Source organism: Bos javanicus, chromosome 2, assembly GCF_032452875.1.
Source record: "Bos javanicus breed banteng chromosome 2, ARS-OSU_banteng_1.0, whole genome shotgun sequence".
In the NCBI taxonomy this organism is placed as follows: domain Eukaryota; kingdom Metazoa; phylum Chordata; class Mammalia; order Artiodactyla; family Bovidae; genus Bos; species Bos javanicus.
The window spans coordinates 135,886,752-135,907,349 of NC_083869.1; the positions used below are offsets into that span (position 1 = coordinate 135,886,752).

General features: G+C 60.1%; 1 protein-coding gene across 7 annotated transcripts; it reads left to right on the forward strand.

Moving 5' to 3' along the window:
* The first annotated feature begins 1,790 nt into the window (after positions 1-1,790).
* On the forward strand, positions 1,791-19,046 carry ARHGEF19 (Rho guanine nucleotide exchange factor 19). 7 transcript variants are annotated; one of them, XM_061395642.1, is made up of 16 exons: positions 1,791-4,835; positions 8,941-9,384; positions 9,821-10,108; positions 10,245-10,353; positions 10,427-10,503; positions 10,793-11,055; positions 11,597-11,757; positions 11,872-12,024; positions 12,249-12,378; positions 12,519-12,593; positions 12,746-12,835; positions 12,985-13,145; positions 15,568-15,726; positions 16,014-16,108; positions 17,954-18,058; positions 18,448-19,046. In XM_061395642.1, exons 2-16 carry the CDS (start codon positions 8,970-8,972, stop codon positions 18,603-18,605), a joined length of 2,439 nt encoding a protein of 812 aa, XP_061251626.1. In that variant the 5' UTR covers positions 1,791-4,835; positions 8,941-8,969; the 3' UTR covers positions 18,606-19,046. The 7 variants fall into 7 exon arrangements, with proteins under 7 accessions (XP_061251626.1, XP_061251628.1, XP_061251623.1 ...); XM_061395644.1 differs by having other exon boundaries at positions 1,791-2,741; XM_061395639.1 differs by having other exon boundaries at positions 1,791-2,059; positions 2,403-9,384.
* Positions 19,047-20,598: the final 1,552 nt, after the last annotated feature.

A 20,598-nucleotide genomic window follows, 5' to 3' on the forward strand; every position in this document is an offset into this window, starting at 1 on the left:
GGTCCGCCCCAGCATGGAGTTTAGCTGTGGCCTGGATCCAGAGGGGGAGGGCATTTTGCCAATTGGTCCAGTGGGCCTGAGGGTTTGTGGGATGCCCTGGTGAGTACAGCGGGCTGCTAGGCATATGGATCAGGGACGCAAGTATCCTCACCCAGACAGCCGACTCTTGAGGGGTGGGGGGCGTCGCCCTTCAGGTATGGCGGGGCAGGATCTGCCTCTGAGGCCAGCCCTCAAGCTCTGAGTAAGGTGCCACGTGTTTGCCCATTACAGTGTGGCTCGGAGGCTGCCTTCCTAAGCTCAGCGGCTCTTCATCACTGTGGCGGGCAGACAGCTGGCCAGCAAAGTGGAGGAGTTCATCAGGCTGTGGGTGCAGGGGACGACCTGGGGGTTGGGCCTAGTGAGGCTGGGGCAGGGGGCCTTTATGAGAGCTATGCAGAAAAACCCCTGATTGGGGTAGGGACACGGGGACACAAGTCCTAGCTTTGCATTCTGTAAGCTCTGACTTTGCTTACAGGACACACTTCTCCAAGACAGCTGAGGGGATTAAATGATATGATGAGTGGGAAAGAGGGGGGCTCTCTTTTCGTGTTTTAGAGAGGGGAAGGGCTTCCAGAGACCAAGAATGGCCATATAGGAAGCGCAGATTTTAAGAGCCCTGGACCCTGGAGTCCAGCAAACAAGGACTTGAGCCCTGGCTCAACCATTCACAACTGGGGGGAGCCCTAGGCAAGGTCTCTGAGTCTCCATGTCCTCATCTGTAAAGTGGGAATGACCGTGGTGCCTATCTCCAAGGGACTGGGAGCATAGAAATGGCTTTGTCTGTCCCAGGAAGCTGAAGGCCTGGCAGCAGAAGAGATGGCTGGCAGGGCTTGGGGACATCCAGATGGATCAGGCGGGAGCAGGGGTGTTGGGAGGACTCTGAGCGCATCCACTACAGGGGCCTCTTTGAGGAATATCTGGAGATGGACAAGCAGTAGTGTAGCACGGTCCCTTGCGGGGTGGGGTGGGGAGGGGGTGGGGAGGGGCTGACCCGGCGGGGGAGGTGACCCAGACCTGACATGCCCCGACCCCCTGCAGTGCTGCAGTTTGGATTCATCACCATATTCGTGGAGGACTTACCACTTGCTCCCCTGTTTGCTCTGCTGAGCAGCTGAGTGAAGATCTGATTGAATGTCCACAAGTTCGGCACCGGGATCTGAATGCTCCTACTCGGAAACCATGGCCCTTCCATCATCGTGAACGTGAGAGGAGGAAGGGAGGGGGGTGAAGATCAGAGACTGGGAGCAGGCTCGAGAACAGGGAAATGGGGGCTGAGGCTAGAGACAGGGGCGAGAGATTGGGAAAATGGGGCAGAGGGCTAGCGCCCTTGGGCACAGGCTCATTCTGCCCGCGAGAGTGGAACCAGACCCGTTTGGGCCCGGAAAGGCGGGAGGGCCTTCCCGCCTGGAGCCCCTGCAGTTTTCTTCACCTCCTTCCCCTCGGACTTCCTGCCACGTCTCCCGTATCGGTAGGAACACCGCGGCAGACTGCGCGGCTCTGTCAGCTTGACGCGGGAGTCCGCACCTCTGGCTTACCTCACCCGGGGCGGGGCCCGGAGGGGCGGAGCGAGGAGGGGGCGGGTCCCGCTGGGAGGGGCGGAGCGCGGAGAGGGCGGGGCCCTCCGGAGGGCGGAGCACGGAGGGGGCGGTGCCCGCCGGGAGGGGGCGGGGCCGTGATTCTGTGGGCCCTCCGGCTCGGCCTGGGGGCGGGGTGCTAAGTCTGGGGGCGGGGCAGTGAGCTCGTGGGCGGGGCGGGGCGGGGCGGGGCCTAACTGGGAGCGCTGGAAGCTGAGTCCGGGGGCCGGACTAGAGGGCAGAGCCGGCTGAGGGTACTGCTAACCTGGCCGGGCCAGGCTCTAGGGTGGAGAGGGTGAAAGTGCCGATCGTGGGGCCGAGGGCCTCGCGGGACCACGCGCCCTCCGCAACCCAGGTACAAGGGCTTTCCCGACGCGAAGAGGAATCTCACTCTTGTCTGCGGGAAGCCGCTGGCTGTGCGTCTGGGCTTCATCATCACCTTCGAGGTAGGCTAAGCCCTCTGGGCGCCGGACAGACTAGAGTCCAAGTTAAGGCTGTGCCGCCGACTGGCTGTAAATGGGACATATTACAGAACGGGATCTACTTCATGGGGTCGCTATGAAGACTTCTGGCAAGCACGTGCACAGCACAGTTAGGTGCCCAGTGAATTAACTGATGTCACGACTGATACTAATACCTCTTGGTCACAGTCCTGGAACTCCTCCTAGCTTTGCTCAAGATCCTTTTTCTCCAGCTCTGATTGTTACAGGTTCTTAGTGTAGGAGTTGGAATTGTACCTCTGTGTCTTTGGGCAAATGACAACCTCTTTATGCTTTGGCTTCCTTACAGGTGAAACAGAAGTTATTTACTCCCTAGAGTTGTTGTGAGGATTAATTGAATGAATCCCCAGAACCCCTCAGAATAGTGCCTGGCAGCACCGACTCAATGGACATGAGTTTGAGTAAACTCCGGGAGTTGGTGATGGACAGGGAAGGCTGGCGTGCTGCAGTCCATGAGGTCGCAAAGAGTGGGACACGACTGAGCGACTGAACAACGAAGTGCCTTGTACTTAGTAAGCGCTTGGCAGAGTAAGATCGCTGAAGCCATCGTTCTCTTTCACCGCTCCCTTCTCCCCAGCCTCTCATCGCCTGGCTCGTGCTCGACCTGCCAGCCTCCCTGGCTAGCTAGGTAAGGCGCGGCCTGGCCGAGCAGGCTCTGCGAACAACGCCGAGGCGCTGCTTGGGTCAGTGCGGTCGGCGGGCCCTGACCCCGCCCCTGACCCCGCCCCTCTGCCCACCCCAGGCTCAAGGTCAGCGTTCTGGCCCCGCCCCTAGCTTGGCCCAGAGGGAGGATTGGCCGCTGGTTCTCTCATCTCCGCTGGGCCCCGGCCATCAACCAGTCTCGCCTGCGCCGCGCCCCTCCTTTTGTATTATGTCCACCAGAGCCCTTTCTGCTCTGGAGGGTCCTCCGCTTCGGCCTGACCCAGCCTTGCTTTCCGTCCGCTGCAGCAGGAGACGCTGTCCCTGGAGCCCAGGACGCAGGGTCCAGAGAAGTGAGACTTCCTTTCCAGGACCCTAATTCCCCCAGGATCCTCCCTCCTTTGGGGGCCTCTGCTTCCAGCTAGGAGTCAAGGCTTCGGTACCTTGGCCAGCGGCCCCAAGGTCGGCCCAGGAGTTGGGGTGAGAGGGCTGGGGCTCTCTGAAAACCATTAGCCCTGCATTGCCTCCCTCTGCGCGTTCCCAGTCTCCTGCCCCTTGAGCAACACTGACAATAAATCTCTCTGCGCCCCGCAGTGCCACCTCCCCACGGACGCCTTGTCCCCACCCCCTCTGTGCAGTGTCTCCTCATTACGTGCCGATGTTCTGGGGGCCAAGGTGGATATGAAGGAGTGAAGGGACCTAACCTCTCCAACTGAATGGTTACCAGTTGGCAAGGGAGAACTCATGGGATCTAGGAGTGGACTTCGAAAGGCCCTGTGCTCATCAGGGCCTTTAGTACACCAATAATAATAAAAAGGGGTTTAGTTAGGTCAGCTGAGACACCTCCCAGTGGACTTTCACACACTCTTCACCAGACCCTCCCCAAAGTCTGGTGAGGCAGTACCAGGCAATTGTTGAGGGCACGGATTGGTAGTGGAGTCACAGACCTGGGTTTGAACATTAATTCTGACTTTTATTTGCTGTGTGACCTTTGGCAAGTTTAATTTCATCATCTGTAAGATAGGGACTTCATAGAGCTGATGAGAGATTTAAATGGGATAATGTACTTAACCTGCTCAAGTCTCACGTCCTCAACTTGAAAGTGAGAGCAGTTACCGCGTCTATCTCACAGGGTCGTGGTGGAGATTAAATGAGTATTTAGTGTGTGAAGTGCTCAGAACAGTGCCTGGCACATTAGTGTGTAATAAGAGTTACACACTAACAGGAGCCCCAGTACTTGTGTCCACTCACATTAAATGAAGTGAAGTGAAGTGAAAGTCGCTCAGTTGTGTCCGACCCTTTGCGACCCCATGGACTAGTCCATGGAGTTCTCCAGGCCAGAATACTGGAGTGGGTAGCTGTTCCCTTCTCCAGGGGATCTTTCCAAACCAGAGATCGAACCCAGGTCTCCTGCATTGCAGGCAGATTCTTTACCAGCTGAGCCACCAGGGAAGCCCAAGAATACTGGAGTGGGCAGCCTATCCCTTCTCCAGGGGATCTTCCCAACCCAGGAGTCAGGTGAATTCTTTACCACCTGAGCTGCCAGAAAACCTCGTTATACGTGCTGTCGCCCGCCTCGGCGAGGACCAGCACCCTGCAGAGTCCTCAGGGTCCCTGACGAGTCCAAGGCTCATCATTCTCTGGGATGTTCCCCAGCCCCAGGAAGTCCCCTGAGCACGTCTCTCACTTGGGAAGCTGCAGCGGAAGGGTGACCTGTCCCCTGGGAGGGAAAGCAGTGCCTCCTTCATCTTTAGGATGTCGGTCTGGGGTCCTTTCAGAGCCTCTCCTGGGCATAGGACTCCCATTGTTCCAGCCCCCCTCTTGTACCCCAGACTGGCCAAACCGGTTCTGGGGAAGGGGGGCGGGGAGCAGGCACGTTGAGACAGCCGCCTGCCCGCCTGCGAGGTTCCCTCCGCCCTCGCCTCCCCTCTCCCTGCCCCACACAATACCCGGGAGCTTGCATTGCCTGGCTCAAGGGCCATGCTGGCATCGCCCCCTGAGGACCTGGCTGCGACCCCAGAGCCCCCAGGGCAGCCTGGAGCCCGGGACCGCGCTGGAGGCTGGACGGAGCTCCCTGGTTGAGGTAGGGCCCCCCGGCTGCCAGCAGCCCCATCCTCCTCCCACCAGTCTTCCCAGAGAGTCCTTTGTGCAGCCTCCCAGGCCTCTGATCCTGGCCCCCACACGCTGGTGGCCTCTTGGGCTTCCACAGCCTGCGTGGCCTGAGTCTCCTTTCCAGCCATGACCTCCCACTTGGCTCCCTCCATTGAGAAGAAGAGGGGCCCTGCAGGGCCCCACTCCTCGGGCAGCAGGGCAAGGGGCACCATGGAGGGGGCAGGGAAAAGCTGGGCACAGGAGGTCAGAGATGCTTTCTCCGGACCATGCCAGCGTCTAGGGCCCCTCCCTGCCAGCCTTGAGGAGTGGGTCCACTGTCCATGTGATGGGTACCCCGTGGATGGGACCCTCTGTCGACTTAAAAAAAAAAAAAAGCACAACCTGAGAGTTGTGAGTTACGTTTTATTCGGGGCAATATAGGGACTGCAGCCCTGGGAACAGTTTCTCAGAGCTACTCCACAGACGGGACGCTCATTCCCAGGCCCAGTCTACGATTCGTCTCAAGTCACACAGCTGGTCCATGTCACACAGGGCTTTGAATGTTGGCAGGGGCTCTCCCCTGTGGGTTCCCTTGCCTAGTGGGCACCCGAGGATCCTGTGATCAGGTCTCGAGCAGGGTTACCTGGGACCAGTCTCTTCCTGGGAGGTTTTTTTTTGGGGTCTAGGAGAAGGAAATGGCAACCCACTCCAGTGTTCTTGCCTGGAGAATCCCAGGGACGGGGAGCCTGGTGGGCCGCTGTCTATGGGGTTGCACAGAGTCGGACACGACTGAAGCGACTTAGCAGTAGCAGCAGCAGCAGCAGCAGAGATAAGCTATAAACACTCTAGCACTGAGGTTGAGTGGACCACATCCACAGAAGGCCACAGAGCTGGGATCCTGGCTGGATGGTCACTCTCATTGTCCATTGGCCGGGGCAGAGATGGAGGCTAACCCACCCCTGACCTCCTCCCCGGGGACCTGCCTCCAGCCTTGTCTCCTCCAAGGAAGCCTTGCACGTCTCCCTCCATTTACCCAGCCTTCTCTTCTGAGGCTTTAGTATGGAGTGCTCCTTGGAATTCCCTGGCGGCCCAGTGGGTAGGGCTCAGCACTTCCACTGCACGGGGCACGGGTTCCATCCCTGGTTGGCGAACTAAGATCCCACATGCTGTGTAGAGTGGCCAAAAAAAATTTTTTTTAATATGAGATGCTCCTGCCCCCACGGTTCCATGTTTTGCTCATTTAACCCTGCAGCTGACATGGGGAGGGGGCTTCCAGAACCCAAGTGGAGAGACTCTCCCAGAATATGAGGGAGCAGAAGCACACGCGTGTTCCTGCACAGGCGTGCCGACAGAAGCAAGTGGCGCTTCTGTGTGAAGGACTGCTGATTCCAGCGGGAAAAGAGACCTGTCTGGTGGCAGTGGTCCCCCGTGTCTCCTGCCACATGCTCCTACAACACAGGGTGCGTCTCAGCGTCACTGCCTCGGTTTTCCTACCTGTGTGATGGCCCAAGCCATCCTTGTGACTAGAGAAAGACTCAGGGTGTGACGATCAACTCTGTGCGAGCTGCTTTACGTGCATTATTCTTTTTTTTGGCCACACCACGCAGCATGCAGAATCTTAGTTCCCAGGGAAGTCCCCTTGCATTATTCTTATTTTTTAAATCTTTATTTATTTTTGCCCGTGTTGGGTCTTAGTTGCGGCACGTGGAGTCCTCCTTTGCCGCCTTCAGGCTTCTCTCTGGCTGTGGCGAGTGAGGAGTATGTGGGCGCTCTAGGTGAGGCGCATGCACGGGCTTTAGTACCCCCTGCCCCAGGCACATGGGATCTTAGTTCCCCGACCAGGGATCAAACTCGCATCTCCTGCATTGGAAGGCAGATTCTTAACCCCTGTGCCACCAGGGAAGTCCTCTTAATTCTCCTATCAGCATTTTGAAGCATGACTATCCTGTTCACCAGATGAGGAAACAGACAGACTTGCTCCCTGTGGGGAGGGCCCAGAGAAGTCCATGGTGCTTAGGAGCAGCCCCACCCTGTGCTCCAGGCAGGGGGTGGAGAGAGAAGGGGAAGCCGGCAGAGGGGCTGCGCTCAGGGGGGCCCGGGCACAGACCAGCGGCCCCCACTGGGTCTTCCCTTCTTCCCTGCCCCGCAGGCTCACTGACACTGTCGCTGTTGGCTTTTGTGGCCTTCTCCCTCTCTCTGTGTACTGGACCCCTGGGTATTCCAATCAGGACAGTTTGCTCTCACTTCCTTCAGGAAGCCTTCCGGGAATGCCTGGGTCGAGATGAGCCCAGCCCTCTGCTCTGACACTTCCTCTGGGCTGGTTCTTTCCAACCTGGATTGTAACTGTTTTTGTTTTGGCTTCTGCACGAGACTGGCAATCCTGCAGGGCATGAGACATTTGCCCATCTGTCTCCTCCGGTTTTCTGGGCCTCACGTCTGTCTCTGAGTATCTGGTCTGTCTGAAACGCTCAGTGTCTCTGTCTCTGCCTCCATCTCTGGGTTCCTGAATGTCTCAGCATCTGTGGTTTTCCGGTTTGGAGTGCTTTGGGGTCTCGGTTTCTGGGTCGCTCTCTAAAGCATCCCTGTCCTGCAGCCTCAGCCCCTTGGTCTCTCCGGCTCTGTCTCCTGAGTGTCCCGGCCCTGCCAGGCAGGCGCTGCCCCTTTGGCCTGAGCGGGCCTCTGGGGAGGGGTGCATCCTTGCTGCCCAGCCTGCCCACAGCGAGGCCAGGCCCCGGGAGGCCCCCGCCCAGCCTGCTGCCTGTTCCCTCCCTCCCTACCCGTCTGCCTCACCACAGGGCTTGATGAATCAAACTCTTTGTCTGGGTGGGATCTCCCCAAGCCAGCTGGGCAGAGACAGGGCTTCCCCTGCCGGAGCAGCCAAACACCATCCGCAGCGGGCCTTGGTGGAGAGGTGAGGGGCTGCAGCGAGGGGCCGGGGGCCAGGGCTGGCGGACTCAGACCCCGCTGACTGGTAGGCCTGTTCTGAGGCTCCAGCAGCCTCACCGGGGATGACTTCCTGCCCGAGAGGACCCACTCAGCTTGTCTTGTTCCTGGGGCTGGGAGATGGGGTCCCCTCTCTCACCCCAAGCTGGGGGGCTGGGGCTCTTTCCTGCCCTTCTCCTGGGAGGGCCCAGCCTGTCCTGGGTGGTGGCCTGCCTGCCAATCTGTGACCCTCCCAGCCAGCTTGGCGTGGGTGTGGGCAGCACTCAGTACTGAAGCCTGCAACTCTGGGCACAGGAGGGGGGGCTGGGTGACACCAACAAGGATCTCCGGCCTGTGTGTCTGTATCTGCTTCATGGTGTTGTGAGTGTGAGTGGAACAGGAGTACGAGAAAACCTGAGCGGATATGTAAATATCTGACGGCTCAGCGTGTGTTTGTGAAAGTGAGTGAATATATGTACTTGTATTAAAAACAGTGTGTGTGTGAATGTGTGAGCCTGTGAATTTGGAATGTCTGGGTGTATCTGTGAAAGCTCGTATGTCAGTGTCTGCAGCTGGAAGAAGATACATGTGGATGTACGTGGAACAGACGCGGGTCTGTGCGGCAGCGTATGCATCTGTGTGTCTGATCACATGTCAGGGAGCTAGGAAATGCACGAGGTGCTTAAAGGCACAGACTCAGAGCTAGGCTGCCTGGGTTTGAATCCTGGCCCCACTGTTTACCAGATAACCTCTCTGTCTCACTTTCCTCACCTATAAAATGGGGCTAATGACAGTATCAGATCAGGGGGCCTCCCTGGTGGTCCAGTGGTCAAGAATCTGGCTTCCAATGCAGGAACTTGGGTTCGGTCTCTGGTTGGGGAACTAAGATCCCTCATGCTGTGCGCCAACTTGAACCTGCGAACCACAAGTAAAAGAAAAAAAAAGCACCAACTCCGGGTTGTTGGGGCTTCAGAGGATTAAATGAACTACTGTGTGTAAAGTACTTGGCCTGTCATTAAGTAAGTGCCAAGTAAGCATTAGCTGTCACCATAGAATCAAGTGTGTGAGTATGCTGTACAGATGTGTGTGCAGGAGACTTCGTCCAGGCCTCCAGGACACAGTGCTCACTGGCCACTGCTGTCCTGTGTGTTGCTCTGATGCCTTCTCCCCTGCAGGCCCTGGTGGGTGGTGGAGCAAAGGAGGAATGGACTGTGGGCCACCCACCGCCCTCCAGCCCCATCTGGCTGGGCCGCCTGGCACTGCCCACCGCCCAGTGGCCATGTGCCAGCAGGAGAGCCTGTCCTTCGCGGAGCTGCCCGTCCTGCAGCCTCCAGGCCCCATGTGTCTGGACCTCTTCCCCGTAGCTCCGGAGGAGCTGCAGGCACCTGGCAGCCGCTGGTCTCTGGGGACCCCTGCTCCCCTCCAGGGGCTGCTGTGGCCACCGGCCCCCGGAGGCGCGGACCCCGAGCTCTCCACCAGCGGGGGAATGCGGCCTAGCCGGGCTGGCAGCTGGCCACACTGTCCTGGTGCCCAGCCCCCAGCCTTGGAGGGACCCTGGAGTCCCCAGCACCCACAGCCACAGCGCCGGGCCAGCCACGGATCGGAGAAGAAGTCAGCCTGTGAGTCACTCCGGGGGAGGGGGTGGTGGCCGGGGGAGGATAGGGGAGAGGTGGGGGGGGATAGAGGAGAGGTGCGGGAAGATAGAGGGGAGGTGGGTGGCTCTTTTAGGACCAGTAAGCCCCCAGATTCCACAGACAGGCAGGACAAGCGATAGATCTTAGGGATAAGGGACGGGGCTCAGAGGCGGCAGGTAACTTGTCTGAGGACACACGGTGAGCAGGCGTCCTTCGCCTCCTGAGCCTCTGCCCCCTGCAGCAGGTACTTCGCTTTTTCTCCACCCCTCTGGCTGACCGCATTACTCTAGGAAAAGATCCTGGCAAAACATTGGCCTTTCTCTCGGGCACATCCCTCTGATGCCCAGGGTCCCAGGGCAGTGGCAGGGAGGGGAGACCCCACTGGATGCCAGCCTGAGTTCTCTCACCCCACCCCCGTCAGGGCGCAAGATGAGGGTGTACCAGCGAGAAGAGGCCCTTGGTGGCCCCGAGGCCCACGCTGTGTTCCTGGAGCCAAGTCAGGCCGCGGAGCAGGAGCTGAGCACAGAGGAGCCCCGGCCCGCGGGGCTGCCTGGGCCTGTTCGCGGGGGGCTCGAGGGGCCTGAGCGGAGGCGCTTCTCGGCCTCTGAGCTGATGACCCGCCTGCACTCTTCCCTGCGCTTGGGGCGAAATTCAGCAGCCAGGGCACTGAGCCCAGGGTCAGGGTCAGGCCCCGGAGCTGCCCGAGAAGGTACCAGCTCGCCCCGGGGCTAAGAGCAGGCAAGAGGCAGATGCGGGGCGGGGCGGGGCGGGATCACTGCACACCTGAGACGCGTGTGGTGCCCAGCACCGCTCTTGGGGCCTCCCTCAGCTCTGCCCCTCTGCAGGGAAAGCGTCTGGAAGAGACTCGCTCAGTGTAGAGATGAGGATGGACGCCACGGCGACGCCAGCTCCTGTTGACCTGAGCGGGGTCCCCGGCAGCTGGCCGGAGCCCAGGTATCACCTCCCACCCCAGGCTCGGTCCGAGGCGGGGAGGGGCGGTGACGGGCCCTGACGCTCCGTTTCCCAGGCTGGATGCGCGGGAAGAGCCGGCGCCCGGGCCCCGGAGCGCCAGCGAGCGGCGCCAGTCCCGGTTCCTGCTTAACTGTACGTGGGGGGGTTCGCCGAGGGCGGGGCTGGGAGCTTGGGTACCGGGAAACCGGGATCTGGGGGGCTGAGAGGTCGGGCCTCTGTGGGAGGGAGAGACCGGGACCATGAGCGTCAAGTACAGGGGGCAGCATGCAGGAGGTGCCCAAGGTTCGCGGGATGAGTGGGCGAGTGACCCGAGTCACCAGTCCCGCTCCTCGAACCGTCGGAAAGACTGGTTAGGCGAGGCGGGCCGCGGGGACAGGGCAGGGGGCCGGCGGGCGCCCCACGGCCTCCGCTCTCCGCCCAGCTGTCCTCTACCAGGAATACAGCGACGTGGCCAGCGCCCGCGAGCTGCGGCGGCAGCAGCGCGAGGAGGAGGGCGCGGCGGACGAGGCTGAGGGCGCGGAGGAGGGCCCGGGGCCGCCGCGCGCCGACCTCTCCCCGAGCAGCTCGTTCCGGGAGCAGCGCGCCGCGCGGGGCTCCACCTTCTCGCTGTGGCAGGACATCCCCGACGTGCGCGGCAGTGGCGTCCTGGCCACGCTGAGCCTGCGCGACTGCAAACTGCAGGAGGTGCGCCCGCGCCGGGGGCGGAGGGGTGGCCCAGGGGTCGGGGGCGGGTGGGTGGCAGGAGGTGGTCCTGGGGGCCGGCGAGACTGCAGGAGGTGCGCCGGGGCCGGGGCCGGGGCGGGGTCAGCGGGAAAAGGCCTAGGGTGCGGCAGGACCAGGGCAAGGACCCTAGACCGAGACCCCCGAAAGCGGGGCCTGGGAAGGAGGAGCGGCGCAGAGGGTGAAACGCAGGGTGCACGCGCGCCCAGCAGGTCCTAGAGCAGGAACCGGGTCGGCGGGAGGGCGCACCGAGACGCCAGGGCCGGTAGATCCGGGCCCCGCCGGATCCGTGTGGACTGCAAATTTGGGCTCAGCTGGGCTGGAGCCGGAGTAGCAGCAGGAGGCTGTCTCTGAACCCCACTTGGCGCTAGATCCGGAGGGGGCTGGAGAAGGAAAGGGGACCGGAGCTGCGCTGAATCTAGGCAGGCGGTATCCAGGGCTGGGGTGTGCTTGGTGGGCGAAGCGAGTGCATTCAGGGCTCAGCCCTGCATCCGCCCTCACTCAGGCCAAGTTTGAGCTGATCACATCCGAGGCCTCCTACATCCACAGTCTGTCAGTGGCCGTGGGCCACTTCTTAGGCTCGGCCGAGCTGAGTGAGTGCCTGGGGACACAGGACAAGCAGTGGCTGTTCTCCAAACTGCCGGAGGTCAAGAGCACCAGTGAGAGGTGAGGCAGTGGCCCGGCTTCGAGGGGAGTCAGGCAGCCAGGCTGCAGCTGGCTGGGCTCCCGCCTCTGGGGTCTCCTCCTGGCCCCGGCCCTGACCCCTGGCTGCCCTTTCAGGTTCCTGCAGGACCTGGAGCAGCGGCTGGAGGCAGACGTCCTCCGCTTCAGCGTGTGCGACGTGGTCCTGCAGCACTGTCCGGCCTTCCGGCGCGTGTACCTGCCCTACGTCACCAACCAGGCCTACCAGGAGCGCACCTACCAGCGCCTGCTGTAGGCGGGGCTCTGAAGGGGAGCGGCGAGGGGGGCGGGGTTCCGGTGGCAGTAGGTGCAGAGGCCGGGCGGAGGAGGGCTGACCTGGGGCGCCTGCCCTGGGCTCTGACCACGAGGAGGCCAGACCTGCCGAGGCCCCGAAGGACCAGAGGGGCGGCTGGAGGCGGGATCCCGCGTTCGGGGCCCCCTGTCATTGCAGACCCTCTCCCGCCCGCACTGTCCAGCCTGGAGAACCCCAAGTTCCCTGGCATCCTGGCTCGCCTGGAGGAGTCTCCTGTGTGCCAGCGGCTGCCCCTCGCCTCCTTCCTCATCCTGCCGTTTCAGAGGATCACCCGCCTCAAGATGCTGGTGGAGGTACCTGAGGGCACGAGGCTGTGGGGAGGGCTGGGTAGGGGAGAGACCTCTTTATCCTCACAGCCCCTTGGGGCGCCCAGGGCAGAGCAGGGTGCCTGGGAGAGGCCACACTGCCTCGCTGCACTGACTCCACCTTCCAGAACATTCTGAAGCGGACAGCGCAGGGCTCTGAAGATGAAGACATGGCCACCAAGGCCTTCAATGCCCTCAAGGAGGTGAGCTCAGCAGGGAGGAGGTGTCTGGCTCCCAGGGGCCTCCCCGGAACCCCTGTGTGTCTCTAAAGGAGCCTCAGTCTTCAGAGTCCCTCATCTCCAAGTGGGAGCCTGGGCTGGGGGCGCTGCGGGTGATCTCCCCATGGTCTCCACAGCTGGTGCAAGAGTGCAATGCCAGTGTGCAGTCCATGAAGAGGACAGAGGAGCTCATCCATCTGAGCAAGAAGATCCACTTCGAGGGCAAGGTATCCGCCCTCAGCTGGGGAGCTGGGGTACCTGGAGGGGCAGCCCTGTCACCTCCTCTCTGGGGACTGCAGGCCAGTTCATCACTGTCCAGCCCTCCACCCCCTGCCCTCTGCCCCTGGCCTGACCCCTGCCTCCTCCATCCTCCCAGATCTTCCCGCTGATCTCTCAGGCCCGCTGGCTGGTTCGGCACGGGGAGCTGGTGGAGCTGGCACCCCTGCCCGCGGTGCCCCCGGCCAAGCTGAAGCTGTCCAGCAAGGCGGTGTACCTGCACCTCTTCAATGACTGCCTGCTGCTCTCCCGGCGGAAGGAGTGAGTCTGGGCAGGATGGGGGTGCTGGTGGGTGAGACTGGAGCTCTCTTCTTCCGCACCAGTGGGCTCACAACGAGTCCACCTGCCAGGTTCTGCTGCCAGGGCACCCTAAAGGTGAGAGGCTCCCCCAGGAAAGGCAGAGCCGGGGCAAGTCCATCTTCTGGAGAATCAAGGGCTGGGCTGTGTGCCAAGAACTGTGAAGCTGCTCTGAGCTTAAGGCAATTGGAGCAGAGACTAAATGCACAACCGCCCCTGAGCTGTAGTGATAATAACGAACATTTGAGCACTTTTCCTATGCCAGGCATGCTACGTGGATTTTCCCCTTTAGTCCTGAGTGTCTTTCTGGAAAGTAGCCTCCCTGGTTATTCTCGAGATCAAGGAGCTAGTGAGAGCAGGAACCAGGGGAGGTCTGACGCTAGATCCCAGGCTCTTTACTGCGCTCTCCTGTCTTCCATCTGTCAAACAGAGGCTACCATGTAGGGAGATGCACTGTGATAACAACACATGAAGAGGTTAGCACACAGCCTGGCGTATACTGAACACTCACTCAGCATTAGCTGTGATTATCATAAGTCTGGGAGACTCCCTGAATGAAGTAAGCCTTAAGGATGGAGGGATGGATGTCTTATGCCATGGAAAGAATTCAGTTCTGATTTATTTATTCATTCAGTGAAGCATCATTGAATCCCCATTCTGTATTGGGTCCTCCAGAGGGTGTTGGGAACTTAGAGAAGCTCACAGGCGCTCTCGCACAGTGAAAATAAATCCTGAAAACCACCTATTCAGGGTTTTGATGGAAGGGTTAACTGTAGTATTCCCTGGTGTGGGATGAGATTCAGTAAAACTTCATAGAGGAAGGGACGTTTGAACTGGGTGTTGAAGAATACGCAGCAGTTTTCCAGGTAGAGGTGCCTGGAGAAATACAGCCAAGTCACAGAAGCATGGAGAGCACGGTGTGTCTGGGGGGTGATGAAGCCCAGTGCGGCTGAGTTTGTAGAAAAACGGGCGAGAGAGGGAAGCTGGCGTGTTGAAAGCCACGGCAGAAAGGTTGGATTTTCTGAGGGCATGGAGAGTTAAGCGGAGGAGGCCAGTTTGGAGAACAGACTGGAAGGGAGAGACCAGAAGCTCCTGCAACTGCCCAGATGAGCGCAGAGGCTCCAGAAGTAGCAGTGGGCATGGGGACCAGTGAGCTCCGGGGACAATAAGGACGCAGACGATAAGGCACAGCTGCTGGCCGGGTGAGTGGCGGGGAGGAAAGAAGCGAGTGGAGGCCTGAGTGGCCTCGGGGGATTCACTGGTGACTTTCGGTGGAACGGGGAACTGCGGAGGGACCTGGTCTGCAGGGGAAGATACTGGTTTTGTCTAGGCCGACTGACAGGAAGGGACTACGGAACACCCTCCACCTACCCACCCGCCCACCTTTCTTAGAAGGGTTTATCAGACCCGAAGAGTGGGGCTGGCAGAGTCAGGTGCTGTGATACGGCAGCACGCGAGCCAGAGTCCACCTCCTACACTGGTTATGGAGACAGACACAAAGCAGTCTGCAGATCTCAGCAGGGAAGCTGCCCAGGCGGCTCTATGAAACAGAGGCTTCAGAAAGAGGTTCAGAGAGAGTGGAAAGTGTGCCTGGGGCAGGGACCGTCTCCATCACCTCCCGCCAGGTCAGTGAGCCAGTGAGATCAGGGGCAGGGACCGTCTCTATCACCTCCCACCTCTGCCAGTGAGCCAGTGAGATCAGGGGCAGGGACTGTCTGCATCACCTCCCGCCTCTGCCAGTGAGCCAGTGAGATCAGGGGCAGGGACTGTTTGTATCACCTCCCGCCTCTGCCAGTGAGCCAGGAGATCAGGGGCAGGGACCGTCTTCATCACCTCCCACCAGGTCAGTGAGCCAGTGAAATCAGGGGCAGGGACCGTCTGTATCACCTCCCGCCAGGTCAGTGAGCCAGTGAAATCAGGGGCAGGGACCGTCTGTATCACCTCCCACCAGGTCAGTGAGCCAGGAGATCAGGGTCAGGGACCGTCTGTATCACCTCCCGCCACGTCAGTGAGCCAGTGAGATCAGGGGCAGGGACTGTCTGTATCACCTCCCGCCTCTGCCAGTGAGCCAGGAGATCAGGGGCAGGGACCGTCTTCATCACCTCCCGCCTCTGCCAGTGAGCCAGGAGATCAGGGGCAGGGACTGTCTGTATCACCTCCTGCCAGGTCAGTGAGCCAAGGAGATCAGGGGCAGGGACTGTCTCCATCACTTCCCACCTCTATCAGTGAGCCAGGCAGATTGCAGTCCTCATTTTGCTAACTGCCCTGTGCAGCCTCGCTTTCTTGAGGAGGGTCCTAGGGACAGATGATGCCTTCTCTTCTCTTCCCATCAGCAGTCACCTCGTCCCGAGGGTGGGTCCAGGCTGACCTCGCCCCCCTGTTATAGGCTGGGGAAGTTTGCCGTCTTCGTTCACGCCAAGATGGCTGAGCTGCAGGTGAAGGACCTGAGCCTCAAGCTGCAGGGCATCCCCGGCCATGTGTTCCTCCTTCAGCTCCTCCACGGGCAGCGCACGAAGCACCAGTTCCTGCTGAGGGCCCGGACGGAGTGAGTGGGCCTGGGTTTAGGGAGCAGACCCCCCAGGTAGGGGCACGGCCTTTCATCTCTGTCTCAGGATGGTGGCCTAAGGCTGGAGCTGGCAGGGACGGCATCCAGGGGGCCCTGGACCTGTTCTGTGCCCATCCTCAGAGCTGGGTGGGCGCTGGCTTGGGTGGGCCTTGGGGTGGAGACAGCTGACCCGGGTCCCATGTCTGCGCGTCATTCCCTGTCCTCCCAGCCCTGGTTTCCCCACCGTGGCCCCGGGAGACTGCAGTTCTCATGTTGGGACAATTCAGCCTCCCTCTCCCTAGGAGTGAGAAGCAGCGGTGGATCTCGGCCATGTGCCCCTCCAGCCCTCAGGAGGACAAGGAGGTCATCAGCGAGGCGGAAGGTAGCAGCCTGCCCCCCACCCAGGGCCACGTTCCCGGGGCTGGGTGCCGCATCGCGCTCCCCTTCCCCCCGGCGCTGGGCACCGTGTTACCCGCGGGGCCGGCAGGGAGAGGGGTCAGCCTGGGGCGGGGTGGGTCTGCGAGGCCCTGGGGGCCGGGCGGGCTCCACGTGCAGTCAGCACGCTGGAGAGGATGCAGCCTTGCCCACCCGCCCATGCCATCCCCGCAGAAGCCCCTCTTATGAGTTAGAAAACAGATTCGCAGAGGGCAAGTGGCTTGTCCGGGTTCAGCGGTCAGCGGCCGAGCTGGGACTGGAACTGCGTCTGTCTGTCGCTCTGCATCAGCTGCAGAGAGGACAGCAGCAGAGTGGCCGGGAGGGGCGCGGGTGGCGGCAGGCCGAGGGATCTGCTCTGCTGATCCAGAGGCTTCTCTGGGCGTGAAATGAGGCCAGTGAGCCAGGGTGCAGCCCAATCAGAGGACGCCTTGGTGGGAGCGTGGTGGGAGCCAGGTAGTTATGCAGGGTTTTTGAGCAGGGGTGTTAGGGCTGAGCCAACAAAAAGGAAGGTAAGAAGCTCGTTTCCACCCAGTAATTTCCATGTGCTGCGGTGCCGAGGCCTTTGCATATGCCTTTATTTTCTGCCTGCAATGAGGGAGCCCCAGTTCGATCGCTGGCTCGGGGAGATCACCTGGAAGAGGGAATGCGTACTGCTCACGACAACCCCCTTAGGTAGATTCATTCTTCGTATCTGAGAACACTGAGGCCCGGGACTGTTAGGCAGCTTGCCCACGGTCAGTGAGCTGGGATTCAAGCTTGGTCTGGCTGCGAGGCCTGTGGTTTTCCTGACACTCCCAGTCCACCTGGGAGTGTGGTCGAATGGGCTGAGGCCTGGACTGGAGTTGATTCTCTAACTGGCGTTAGAGGTATTTGGGCTGGAGAGTGAACTTGCCCCTCCAAGGAGGTGGTCAGGGAAGGCCCCTGAAGGATGGGGATGGGCAGCCACGATGGTGTCTGGGAAGAGCACTCTTGGAAGGGGAAACAGCCGTGCAAAGGCCCTGAGGCAGGAGGGAGCCTAGAGTGTTTGGGGAACAGCACGATGACAAGTGTGCAGCTGAGCTTGACCGAGGAGGAAGAGGAAGATGAGGGAGATGAGGAGGTGAGGAGGTGAACAGGGGCAACGCTAGGCTGTGCAAGGCTTTGGAGGCTGTGGGAGGACTTTTATTCTCAGAGGAGCGGGAAGCCCTGGAGGGTTGTAAGTGGCCGTGGTGGGGTTTGAGTCTCCGCTGAGAAGGGTGTGTGGAGGGAGCATCAGAGCAGCATGACTTCACACGAAGGGTGCGTGTGTGCTGTTGCGTCCGACTCTGTGCAACCCCACAGGCTGCAGCCCGCCAGGCTCCTCTGTCCAAGGGATTCTCCAGGCAAGATTACTGGAGTCGGTTATGATTTCCTCCTCCAGGGGATCTTCCCAACCCAGGGATCAAACCCATGTCTCTTTTGTCTCCTGCCTTGGCAGGTGGATTCTTTTTTTTTTTTTTTAGGTGGATTCTTTACCACTGCGCCATACAAAGGGGCCATTACTGTTTTGTAGAGACAGACCAGGAGGTCAGGAGCAAAATACTGAATTGAGCTGGGAAGCTGGGAGCCCAGGGCACAGAAGTGGTAATCGAAGCTCGGAGGCACTGGACTCACTTAGCACTCGTGTTTAGGGTCAGAGAGGAGAGTGGCTAGGGTGGTCCGGCAATGAGCTGCAGTAGCCGCACTTTCTTTCTTCCCTCCCTCCCGCTATCTTCTCCCCCCGCCCTGCCCTATCCTACCCTGGGGATTCCCTCATTCTCCCTTGGGTTCTCAGACCACCCCCAGGTTCAGTGTGTCAGAACATATAAGGCATTGCAGCCAGACGAACTGACTTTGGAGAAGACGGACATCCTGGCCGTGAGGATGCGGACAAGTGACGGTGAGAGGGACCCCTGGACAGGCCTCCTGATGGGGGCTTTGGGGGCAGGAGGCAGCTAGATGGCTAAGCCTTCACAGGAAAAAGCTACACCACGGTTCACCCACCACAGCATGCAAGAATCAATTTAGACAAGAAGATGAACTTCCCGCTTGCAAAGGTGTAGGGTTGAGAGTAACCGGTGGGGGAGAAGTGGGGAAATCCCTCCTCGGAGAGCATCGGGAACAACAGAGCACAAATCCACCTACCAGTCTTCGAGAGGTGTGCCCCTTCCTGCCCCCAGGAGATGCTGAGACGGTGTTCTCTCAGCCCCGGGGCGCGGATGGGGCTTGCGCCAGGGCCCAGGTGTTCCTTGGATGCCACTGACGCTGCCCCGGCCTGTGTGCCCTTAGGCTGGCTGGAGGGGGTGCGCCTGGCAGATGGTGAGAAGGGCTGGGTGCCCCAGGCCTACGTGGAGGAGATCAGCAGCCTCAGTGCCCGCCTCCGGAACCTGCGGGAAAATAAGCGGGTCTCAAGTGCCACCAGCAAGCTGGGGGGGCCCCCCGTGTGATGGCGGCCGTGGCCCGGGACAGCAACCCCACACCGCCGCCTGGACAGGTGTGCAGGGGACCTGCGGTGTCCCCACGCCACCCCCCCCACCCCCCCTGCCACCGCTGCCGCTGGGGCTCCTGTTCTCATGCCCGGCTTCGAGGGTGCAGGCTGGACGCAGGAGGGGGTTGCCTCCACAGTCTCCCCTGTCCTCCAGCTCCTCCAAGTCCACAGTTCAGGGATGAGGGTCATTTATGGCTCTGGCTCATGCCCTCCGGAACCTGGCCTCTCCCTTTCTTGCCCTCCACCCTCCCCATCTTGGTCCCTCTGGCAGGGACCTGGCTGGCAGGGGCTCTGGGCGCTGGGCCCTATCTGTGTAGACAGATCGGGAGTCTTCTGGCCTGAGCCTGTGTGGGCCCCGGTTGCTGTAACTTACCTGTAAATAAACGCCCGTGATGCCTTTGCTTGGAGTCTGTGAGCCTTATGGTACCGCTTGGACCCCAGCCCCGCTTCCCAGCTAGAGATGGAGGGTTGGGCCTCTCCCATCATCCAGGATTAAGGATCCACCTTCCGATGCAGGGGATGCGGGGTCGATCCCTGGTCATGGAACTAAGATCCCACGTGCCCCAGGGGGCAACTAAACCCCGGTGCTGCAACTGGGGAGAAGCCCACACGCCGTCAACTGCGGAGCCGGGCTCTCAAGAGCCTGAGCACCACGGCTGGGGAGATCAAGACCTGCAGCAGCCAAGGAAAAAGGTCGGGAGGCTCTCTGACTGCTCACCTCCCCCTAGGACCTCCCCTTCTGTAGAGTTCACCTCTTGACCAGACCATGATGAGAGGAGCTGCATGTCATTTAGACCGCTTTGGGCAAAACAAGAGATTCAAATAGGCTTAAATATTAAGGAGAATTTATTTGTTCTTGGATTTGTTTCTTACAGCTTCTTTAACAAATGATTACAAACTAAGCGATTTAAAAACAATAGGAATTTCTTCTATCCTTTCTGGAGACCGGCATCCTGAAGTCTTTGAGCCAGAATCCAGGTGTGGGCAGGGCGGTGCTCTGGCAGGGGCGGTGTGCTCTAGGGGGAGTTGTCCCTGGCCGCTTCTGGTGGCTGCCAGCATCCTGCGCTTGTGGCCGCATCACTCCAGGCTCTGCTTCTGTGGTCACATTGCCGTCTTTATGTGTCTGTCTGATCTCCCTCTTATCAGGATACCTGTGGTTGCATTTGGGGCCCCTGCAGATAATCTCCCCACTCCACATCCTTCATTTAAATCCCATCTGCCAAGAACTGTCGGCCCTGCCTTTGTCTGATAAGATATCATTCCCAGGGTCTCCTCTGGGAGGGCGTTTCTCAGCCAGGGGAGTGGCAGTGTATGCTTCAGGCAATGCTTCAGGCAAGGCTGGACCCAGTGGCTCAGAGATGTCAGTGGCAGCCCTGCTTCCCGATTCCTCTGCTCTGCTGTCCTCAGGCTTCACACTAAGACTCTTCTTCATTTACATCCCAGGTTGAGGAAGAGACCCGCCTTCACCCTACCATCCCCTGTCAAACTCCCAGGACATTTTGGACCTGGGTGGGTCGTAAGCCTCCCGCTGTGCTGATCACAGTGGCCAGGGTTGGTGTGCGCTAACAGACCTCACCTAAGTCGTATGCTTTTCTCTGGAACCAGGTTAATTTCTCTGGAACCCTATGGATCCCCACGTAGGATCACATGGCTGCTGCAAAGGAGGGGTGGGTGCTAGGGTGGCCAACATTCACTGAAACCCAAGTCACCCAGGGAATGGGAGGACCTAGGAATAATGGCCTTGGGGATGTGAGCACAGCTGAGCGGCTAGGAGCATCCTTCGTCTCTCAAGAGGAGGGCGTGGGGAGAGAAAGCAGATGGGGTCTGCTGAGAGGGTGAAGGTGGGCGGATGGGGAGAGGCTCAGACCCATGAAGTGGGCTTCGGGAACAACTTTCTAACATGAGGTGGTGTGGGGAGCCCGGAGCGTATGGGCTAAGCAGACAGACATTTG